This window comes from Leptonychotes weddellii, chromosome 2 (assembly GCF_054177405.1).
Source record: "Leptonychotes weddellii isolate Sample4059 chromosome 2, ASM5417740v2, whole genome shotgun sequence".
Taxonomy (NCBI): domain Eukaryota; kingdom Metazoa; phylum Chordata; class Mammalia; order Carnivora; family Phocidae; genus Leptonychotes; species Leptonychotes weddellii.
In genome coordinates, this window is record NC_138370.1 from 17,437,064 (window position 1) to 17,448,033 (window position 10,970).

Below are 10,970 nucleotides of genomic sequence, written 5' to 3' on the forward strand. Positions count from 1 at the left end.
CTGGTGTTTACTATAGAGGACACTACATCCATGCTTATCACTGTGGCTTATACTTCCTTAGGAGTATACAGGAAATAATCCAGATATCCAGGCATTTCTCATCATTCAGTAACTTCCTGTTATACTTATCAATATAATGACTAGTATACAGGTACTGATGGAAGCGCCTGTTTGTTAGAGACAGTATCTTCAGCTAGGATGAAATCAGCGAAGAGGTGAGTATTTCTGCACCAGATGATTCTTTCTAAAGACCTTTCTGACTTTAGCATGCTAATATTTTTCAAAACAAATATAAAATTAAGCTCACCTATAAAAATCTTCAAAGTTGAGCTCAGCTTTTCCTTTCTTTCCAAAAAAGTGTACAAGAAGTGTAGTATCTGTTACTAAACTTGTAATGTCATCAGCACGCTTAAAAAATCACAATTTAAAGGTTAGCTGCAGTAAACAAACAATAGGGATACCCAATGTCCCTCAAAGAATTTTATCAACATATAAATACCAAGAACATGAATATGTTAAAATTAGAATGAAAAGCGTAAGGCTGCATTAATAAATGCCATTACAGTTAAAATGAAGTTCAATATTTGAAAATAGAAACATGACTGAAATTGATCTTTATCCTAAAAAACTTTAAAGATGACTATATTTTAGGAAGTTTTCAACCTCAAATTATGCATATAGAATACCTGTGTTTTAAATTATCTAAAATAGTTGAAATCTTTTAGTAATCACCTAAATGCTTTATCTTTAAGTCATTTAGTTTGGATTTTCCTAATCAACCTAAAAAAAATCAGTTTTTTTAAAGGATGTTCAAAAAAGGTAAATTCTTCAGATATATGAAATGTATGGGGCCGACAAAAGAATGGTCTTATGCTTCACAAAATAGTTTCCTTTGAGCATGATACTTTCCTATTGTATTCCATATTTATGATACTTTAAATAGAAGATACCATATTTTGAAAGAGAAACTATACTACTATTATTTTGGAATTTACATAATCTATAATTTATTTTAAAAGAAAAGTCTTACATTATTTTTGAATGGATAAGAGAATAATTCCAGAGGACTTTTTCCTTCAAGTTCCAACAAGTGTATTCTTAAAATCACTTAAGTCTAGTCCTTATAAAGTTTAATGGCCTATGAAAATAGTCCTTCTTTCCTTTAATGTGGTGACACAGATTTCCCTTTCTTTTTTCTCTCTCCCCTTCCATCCCTTCTCTTCTTCCTCTTCTTTCCTTCCTTCCTCACTTCCTTCCATTAACTCATATCTATCTTATAAACTCAGGTACAAAAATCATAAAATTCAAATGATTCTAACTCTCCCATATATTATCCTGGGAAATATAAGAAAAATAAGAGGTTAAATAATAACTAACATTTTCTGTATTAAAAAAAAATAGCTGTAAATGTCCATCCAAAGGTACATATCTGAAATGTTACCTCTTGGCCAGAATTCTATTTCAGAGAAAACGTAAGAAATAAAAAGTATATACTTCTCTACAAAGGATAAGTTGTGTTCTATGATCCCTGATGGAAAGTCTCATCTTACCCATTGGCCACACACTTTTGGTAATCTTTTGATTCCTTATAGCTCTCTTCCCAATTTTTCATCAAGACAGCCTTTTATCCTTTAACATTTGTTGGATCTTTATTTCCCTTCTCCCTAGACCAAATATTATTAACTTCTAATGACTAGTTTGGTGTTACAGAGAGTACATCTTGTGATTGGTCTTTTTCCCTCCTACGTGCCTTTTAATTCCTGTTTTTAAGTGGTCTCTTTGCTACTTTGATTACTCAGGTCTCTCTTAAAACCTCCAACATGTAGGGTATCTTCTACTTTAAATTATCTAAAATTGTTGAAATTCTTTTAGTAAATTGTGTAGTCTTACTTAGGTTTGTTTAGCTTGTTTTCCTCAGTAATCTTAGGATTACATATATATATTATCTAGCATATAACCTCCTTAAAATTGTTTTGAAAGATCTCTACTTAGTTTAAGTTTGCTGACAACTCCCAAGTATTTTCAGGAGTTGGAATAACTTAGAAGTTTCCTATCTATCTCCAACGAAGTTCTTTGAAGACCTGATTGCCAGGGAGAAAATAACAGCCCGGAAGCCAGGTGCCACATACTGTCGTATGCCTTCCTGAACAAGCTTATAATGGATGTTGAAGAACGTTAGTGGTGCCAGCCTTCCAGGGCTCTGCCTGTGACAACAGACTAGGGTAATTCTGAGTAGTTCTCAAAAGGCACTATTACTTTCACCAGTAGCTTTCTGGTGCGGAGGCAGACTGCTGTTAAGGACAGGATTTAAAATCAGAAGACCTGAGTTCAGAGTTTTTTGACCTTTAGCTTCCTTCTCTGTAAAATAGGCATAAACCTATCTACGATAATGATTTTGAAGATAAAATTAGACTCTGAGTGTAAATGAAGCATACAAATGTTATTATTGGCAGTCACAAGATGCTTTGGCATATAGCATTAAGACCTTTGGGGAAAAAAGGAGATATCTCATGTCAATTATAAACATTCCTTTGTGATTGTGTATGATCAAGTCTAACCCATTATTACCCATGGAATAGCTTAAGTTGGGGGAGAAAATATTTGAGAAGGCAGGCCTAATGGAGCACAGGCGTGGACGCTCTATCGAATCAGCAGGCAACATTAGGAACTGGGGTATCCATCTAGAAGCTAGAGGACTGGAATGCGGCGGGGAGATAAAGTTGATCAGAAGACGGGCCATGGTGTTTTAGACAAGTTACTGACTTCACAAATAAGCAGTGGGGTGGTGAGCACGTAAGATGATGAGCCCAAGAGTCAGATTCCTGGCTTTGAATCCTGATGTTTTTCCTTATTAGTTAAGTGACCTCGGTGAAGTTAATCTCTCTGAGGATATTATTACCCTCAGTAATAACAACAGTACCTACCTTAAAGTGTTGTTGTGAGGATCTGGTAACACATGTAAATCATTTAGCACTATAACTGGCATATTGTAAACGCTCAACAAATATTATTTATTTTTGCCAAATCAATATATTTCAAGAAGTTGAAAAAGGACTAGACAAGACAGAAAAGATAATAATGTTGAAGCTTCATGCAAAAAAAAGTTTTACATGGCACACTCTTACTTTTTTGTTAACTGAAACTACACATGTTATATAGATCTGAAAAAAAAAAAATGCCTTCAAATGAGAGGTCACAGGAACACCCAAAGTTAGTGAACTCAGCTAACATAATTATGAAATGTTTTCCTTTAGTGCTGTGATGTCCTTTACCTCAAAACCTAACACAGTGAAATGAGATGGCTTTGTTTCATACAGGTTTTCAATAATGACCTCATTCTTCCAGCTTTTCTCATGCCCACTGAGCAGAGCAGATCTTCGTTTACAGTCTTTCATCATCAAAATCTTATTAGACTTAGGTTGCACTTATCCAGATAATCCAGAACCACAGAGGCATAAGTAACAGTGTGACATTAGAGAAAAAAAATTAGAAAATGGAAATGGTGAAAACTTTTCTCGCCCCATTCAATGAAACAGAGCACTGCTGGGAGTCATTGAAAACCATACCAGTGTCCTTAGTATCCTAACAGTGTTATATAACTTAAATCACAGGGGAGTTGGGACAAAAATAGAGACTTTATCCCTTTGATTCTTGTGCCCATTGTTAAAATAAAATGAATTCAGGTGTTTTCATAACAAAGCAAGAAAAAGCCACAAAAGAATCCCCATGGGCCATTTACATGAAAGGCCCTTATCTTTGTTGTGATTAAAAATTACTTTAAATGATTTCATCAAAAATAAAATAGATAAATTTGCATGGAATTAAAAATATGTAAGATATTACAGATTTTTAAGATACCTTTAACATATTTTTATTGATTATAATGGGATAATAATCATATCAAACTCTATCCAAAGGGCAGGGGGGAGGGAAATCAAGTAGATTTCTAAGCTTTCTTTCTGAACCAATTTGAATCCTAAAATACTTACAAACAATTCAATGTTACGGTGGCATCAGCAGTAACCTATAAGGAATTTCAATGAGTTGTAACTTAATTAAAATTAATTCTCAATTATCCTCTCTAATGTGGGAGGGTAGTAAGAGATAATCCCCAAATAATGATTTTATTTTAGAACACAATGTAAGTTTTGTTTTCGTCTTTCTTCTATCAGATTTACTTTCATAATGTTTGAATCAATTCATTAATTAATTTAGTAGCTTATGATTATAATGTGGATTGATTACAGCCAATGGTATGCTAGTAAAATAAACTAGCTCTTTAGGGAAAAAAAAAAAAAGCTTGATTTGTAGTGTTTGCCTATTTCTATGGTATTAATACTTCTATCATGGCCACTTTCAAGTACCAACAGGATGTCACGGATGTTGAGTTGGGAAGAGATGTACAGAATTAACTCTAGGAAGCCATAAAAGCCAGCTCCAAGCACACCTCTGACAGTTTCCATCTCGAAAAGGTCTTATGCATACCATGTAATCTCTGAGTGTATGTAAGAGCTAACTGGTCTTCTGATATTAAACCTCCCAAGATCTGAATTAAATTCAACATCAAATCAGTGGATTGTGTCTAATTGTGAGAATTTCTAGCAGAGTTAAATTAGATTAAAGATAGGCTGGAGGCTGAGGTGGACAATCTAGGATGGAGAGAGAGCAGTGACATGACTGTTAGTTTGAAGCTAGGTCGCAGTTGGCTTGTACGACTCTTGGGCCAATGTCCCCATTTGCTCTTGTTTTTAGGCACTGACTACTATGTGCCTGCATAAATGATTACAGAATTAAGTACTTCTAAAATACCTTACATGAAACATCTATTACCACTTTATGACTAAAAAATGGTTCAAATTTAAAAGGTAATTTTAAAAGGTTATTTACTGGTCATAATTACATCATATTTACATATCAGAAGTAAATTAGAAAAAGGGCAAAATGCTTTATTTGTTTTGGGATTTTAAAATTGAACACAACTGACAAAATTAACATTTCCAAGTATCTGTCCCAGTCTAGAGGTGCCAATTGAGTAACACTACATACGGATAACAGAAGTCACACCTGATTTCAGTTTACTTCTCTAGATATTTTTAAGTGTAATTTTTAAAAGTCAAACTTCAGAAAAAAGAAATGAGAAGCCAGCTTTAAAGAGAAAAATAATGAAAAATATCTCAGTATTAAGACTGATAGTGAAGTTTTAAAAAATTCTTAATAGGATATATGAAATCGTGTTTAATGTAGAAGACAAAGCCCATCTTTTAAAATGACAAATCCCTAAGAACGAAACAAAACAAAAACCCGAAACAAAATGACAAATCCCTAGCAACAACGGCAGCATGCTGAGTGGGCGGGGGGGAAGGGGGGAGCCCACCTGAGTGCAGCGATAAGGTGCATGTCTCTATGGAATTCAGAAACAATGATGAATAACAGTCAGTCTGTTTTTAGTTTTCTATGCATTGGCAATCCAAAATAATGTCAAGTTAAAATATTCCTCCCTTCCTTGACTGACTGCCCCCACCATACCTCCCTTACTCGCCATTGGTAGACGACACACAACTAATATTCGGAAATTTAATGTTTAAATCTACCATAACTCTAAAGCACTAGCTGTCTTTTACCAAGTTAAAAGTTGCAGCACTTCATGTAACATGGCAAAATTATAAGGTTAAAAGATTCAGTGAAACTGTAAAATAGTATTCTCAAATTTCTGAAAGTGATCCTTAAATTGAAAATAGCGACATTTCTTTTTAGTTAAGTTAGAAAGGAGAAAGGCACGTTTTCTACAACAAGCAAGCTGACTTAACATAGACTGTTACAGGTAACCTTGCAGCCCCTGCCAGCACGGCTGACATACTCGAATCTATCATTTATATATAGAAATTACTGCTTTACCGAAGAAAAGGGAAAATACAAAATTATTTTTGGTTTCATTATTGTAACTCTAAAATGAAATGAAGACTAGTTTAACAAAATGGCAAACAGTACAAGGTCCTGGTTGACGTTTAATTATACCTCTGCGAGGTCTGAAAACAGTGCCTGGCTTGTATTACGTCTCAGTGTATCCCAATAGCTTCTGGAGACAAGTTCCTCAGCATCTGTTTTAAGTACCTGTAGAAGTTTTAAGAAGTACATCTGAAATCTAAAGAATAGTCACAAAGAATGATAATTTATACACTTTTAAGTCTCTTCTAGCCAACCTTGAAAAGAAAACACATTAGCTTACCTGTTTTGTTTTCTGCTGCGCACAACAGTATTGTATTACATTGCTGGTAAACCCAGGGTATTTTCAAAGGTGTAATGGTATATAACCACTATTTCCACGTACAATGTGGCTCTGTCAAAAAGGATCACATTCCTCAGCCCTCCCCCATGTTGTCTACTGAAACATGCATAACTTCTAAGAAAATGTGAAATAAAAATTTTATTCACACCTATGTGAAGTAAATTCATTTGGACAGTATTTTGGTAATTTTGTAGCAACCTATAAAAATCATGCTTAATTTAAAAATCAATTATTGGCTAGTGTACATCGTGTCAGTGCATCAAAGAAAATGACCACATTCATATGTAGAGACACAAAATTTAAATTAATCTAACAGTTGTCAAAAAGAAATATGCCAGTTTAGGTTAAACCACTCAAAACTACTCAGGGATTTGGTAGGTATGTCTACTGTGAATAAATAAGGTACTTTCTAACCTTTTGCAAGGATAGGACACTAGCTTCTGTCTCAGTGTTGGCTAATCTGAGGAAGGTGAGATCACAATTAAGGGCAGTCTAATCTTCATATGAAAACAGAACTACAAGCTTAACTTGGGTCTCTGTAAACAAACACAATTAAATGCAGTTTCTGTCAGGATTTATCAGGGAAGATTTCACATGTTCAAAGGCTTGGTATTCCTGTTATTGTGAGAAGAAAATGCTGCACGATGTACATAGGAGTGAGTGTCTAATGATGAGGAGAACTTTTATTTTTGTGTGTGTTAATTTTTAAATCTGGTGCCACTAACAAAATTACAAGGTGTTTGGGAGTTATCTCAAAAAACTAAGCTTTAGTTCATTATTATTAATCAGAAAAACACTGCCTACTGCCCATATTTTAATAAAATCTTAATAATAAAGTGTTATTTAGCAGGAATCACTTATATAAAGATAGACATACTTATTACCATCAGTGTAAATGCAGCAATATGTTAGAGAATCCACTCACCACACCCTCTAGTAACAAAACAAGCTTTAACTAAGCAGTTATAAGCCAAGTAAAATTAGCTGAATTTAGAACAAAGTTCATTTTTTTTTATATAAGTATGGTAGAATGTCAAATGTTAACTAGATTAAATACTCTGCAAATATTATCTCAATATTTTCAATTTGGATACATTTTTTATTGTAACTGAAAAGGTCAGTATATGATAAAGAAAGGGATTATTAAACCTATCAAGCTAGAAAATCAGGCTGACTACACTGTTATTTGAAGGGCAACAAGAATGATTGATTCACTTTGTGAAGCAATGCCTCCTTCCTTTTTCCAGCACTGGTCACCATCACCACTCACACACTCACATATGTACATATACCAACATTGATGACATCAGAAGGATGTTCACAACATATTAGGGGAAAAAAGTAGTTTGACAAACTATATTGATATGGATCTCTATAGAAAAAAATACATTTTCTGAGCTTAGAAAAGAAGTAAATATATTTGGATATATCGATTATCTCTGGTGAGATTAGGATATGTTTTATTATCTTCTTTTTGCTTTCCTATATTTTAAAATATTTTAAGAATGGGGCGCCTGGGTGGCTCAGTTGGTTAAGCAACTGCCTTCGGCTCAGGTCATGATCCTGGAGTCCCGGGATCGAGTCTCGCATCGGGCTCCCTGCTCGGCAGGGAGTCTGCTTCTCCCTCTGACCCTCCACCCTCTCATGCTCTCTCTCTATCATTCTCTCTCTCTCAATAAATAAATAAAAATCTTAAAAAAAAAAATAAAAAATATTTTAAGAATGTTTATCTATCAGGATCATATACTACTTTTTTCAATAAAAAAATCTTATTTAGCTGATTGGTCCCTCCTGCAGAAAGCTTTCACACTCAACATTTAGCTCCAAAGATTAAATTATGATAGAATATATAACTGAATTGCTATAACTGCTTATATATGCTGTTTTATACAGGCAGTCTTTTAGATTAGAGTTTCTGAAAAAAGGAACAATAGTCTCACAGCAACTGTTGCTATTCTTAGTATTAAGGGAAAAAAAGCTCATGTATCCGTGATTTTCTCAGCACAGTCACAGATTCTTAGATGTGTGTCTGTTCAGGAGCCAGTATTTAATTTTTCAGTGGCTTGGGTGACGGAATTGAGAGTAAATTTTCAGAACATGCAAAACTAGTAGAAAACTTTAATGTCAGAAAAGTATAACACAATATTTAAAATAAATTTAAAGTAGCAATGAAAATCAGAATAGATTTTACAGCAAGAAATGCAAATAAAATACAAAACCAGAATATACGCCTACACACTAAGGAAAGACTGAGAAGAGAAATGCCCAAATATCACTAACTGAGCACTGTGATGGCTATGAAATAGATATTATAATGCTCTGATATGTAAATGTAGGAAAATTTGCAAAGACTTCCTGAAGTCTTCTCAGGGTCTTTGATTACTATACGAGCTTTAGGCCTCTTTACTAGAATGTTAAGGTAGGTGTAGACTTTTACTAAAAAAGGTAGAAGAAGACATAGATAGTTCAGAAGAACTTCAAAAATGGATGGCACAGGCAAAATGATGTCCCAAATGTACTGTATTCTGTAAGCCTGACACATTTTTTGCCTAAGTTTAGAGTCTCTTATTAGTAGAACTTCCTTTAACTTTGAAGTTTCGGTCAAGAATTCCCTATGCCTTTTTGGCTGAGCCAAAGTAGGATCTTACTGAAGGCATTTCATGACATTAATAATAGAAGGGAAGAAGGAGCTATGGTCTGAAAAATTCTTAGGTTGAAATCCTAACCTCCAAGGCGATGGTATTAGGAGGAGGTGGGGCCTCTGGGAGGGGAGTAGGTCATGGGGGCAGAGCCTTCATGAATGGGATTAGTGCCCTTATAAAAGAAGCTTGAGAGAATTCCTTTGTCTCCTTCCCACCATGTAAGGACATACTGAGAAAGTGCCATTTATGAACTAGGAAGTAGGCCCTCATCACCCATCACACTGCATCTGCTACATGATCCTGGACTTCCCAGCCTCCAGAACAATGACAAATGTTTGTTCTTTATAAGCCACCCAGTTTATGATATTTTTATTATAGCAAAATGAATTGACTAAGACAGAAGGAAAGAAGGAAGGAAGGAAATCAAAGAAGGGAGAAAGGAAAGACAGAAGGAAAGAAGAGAAAAGGAAGTTAGGAAAAAAGGACTGATTTCAAGAAGGGAATATATCACTGTGGTAAGCAGAATAATGGCTCCCTAAAGTTGTCTGTGTGCAGACAGGTAAATACCCTAGTTACAGTTAGAATCTGAGAAAGATTATACTCCGAGATTAGGCAAACTGGGAAAACAAAAACAAAATAGCAACCCATAGAATCAGACAGTAAACTGTCTTTACTATTAGTGATACTCAAAACACAGAAAAAATAAAAACAATAAAAAAGCCTATATAATCTGTGCCATTATGACAACTGTGGCCTGAAAAACTATAATGTGAGACTTGTAATTTAAAGTTACATAGGACTGCAGTTTTCCACAGAAACACACACACATAAACACACACCCACATACACCCACGCACACCCCTTCCTGGAAAAAACACATACTTAGCCCAGTCCCTAATGAATCTCCACAGACACATTCCAACAAATATATACTCAAAATACAAAATTACTAAACACATAAGAACATAAACCACCATAAGTGAGAACCAACAGAAACAACAAACAATAGAACAAGACCTGCAGACTTCAGATATTGAAAATAGTAGGTATGGAATACAAAATAAGTTTAATAAGCTTAAGGAATATGAAGCTGTATTTGAAAGTATTTTTCAGTAAGAACAGATGACCAAAAATTAGTTGGTTGATCAGAAAAAGAACCAAATAAAACCTCTGGACATTAAAGATGGAACTACTGAAATTTAATATCATATTATATACAGCTAGGAATAAAATTAGTTAACAGGAATATAACATGTATAAGTTATAGTGAAATGCAATGTGAAAAGATAAAAAATATGGCAAATTATTAAAGAGAAGTTAAGAGACATAGAAGAGAACATGAATATCTATGAAAGCTCCAGAAAGCAATTAACAAAGAAAATGGGAAAGAGACTATAATATCCAAAGAAATATTGGCAGTGAATATTCAAGAATTAATGAAAGAAAACAATCCCCATATTTGAGAAGCCTGGTAAATTTCATGATAGATAAAGGCAAAAAGAGAGATACACTGTAGTAAAATTGTAGAATACCAAAGGCAAACAGAATCTTAAAAGTAGGTAGAAAGAAAAACAAGATCAACTACAGAATAGTAATTAGACTCAGAGCTGACCTTTCAATTTCAATAATAGGAACCAGAAGACTGGAATGATATAATTTGCTGAGAATAAATGTCAACCTATGATTATATACCTAATAAAATTATCTTCCCAAATAAGAGCCCAGATAAATAAAGATAAAAAATGAATTCATAGAATCAGAATAGATTGGGAGTTGCTAGAGGCAGGTGGTGGTAGTGTGGGGTGGATGAAGATGGTTAAAAGGTACAAACTTCTAGTTATAAGATAGGTAAGTCCTGGGGATGTAAGGTACAGCATGGTGACTATGATTAATGATATTGTATTGTATATTGGAAGTTGCTAAGAGAGTAGATCTTGAAAGTGCTCATCACAAGAAAAACAATTTGTAACTATCTGAGGTGACAGAGGTCAACTAAACTTATAGTAATCATTCTGCGATATGTACATATATCAAATTATGTT

General features: G+C 34.2%; 1 protein-coding gene across 4 annotated transcripts in view; it reads right to left on the reverse strand.

Moving 5' to 3' along the window:
• MICU3 (mitochondrial calcium uptake 3) overlaps positions 1-10,970 on the reverse strand; it is a 101,116-nt gene that overhangs the window by 19,116 nt on the left and 71,030 nt on the right. For all 4 annotated transcript variants that reach the window (XM_081808109.1, XM_081808101.1, XM_081808120.1 and 1 more), the window contains 2 exons: positions 6,016-6,111; positions 308-408 (listed from right to left, as the gene is read on the reverse strand). In XM_081808109.1, the coding sequence (XP_081664235.1) occupies positions 308-408; positions 6,016-6,111 (197 nt within the window). The remainder of the gene's footprint in view (positions 1-307; positions 409-6,015; positions 6,112-10,970) is intronic.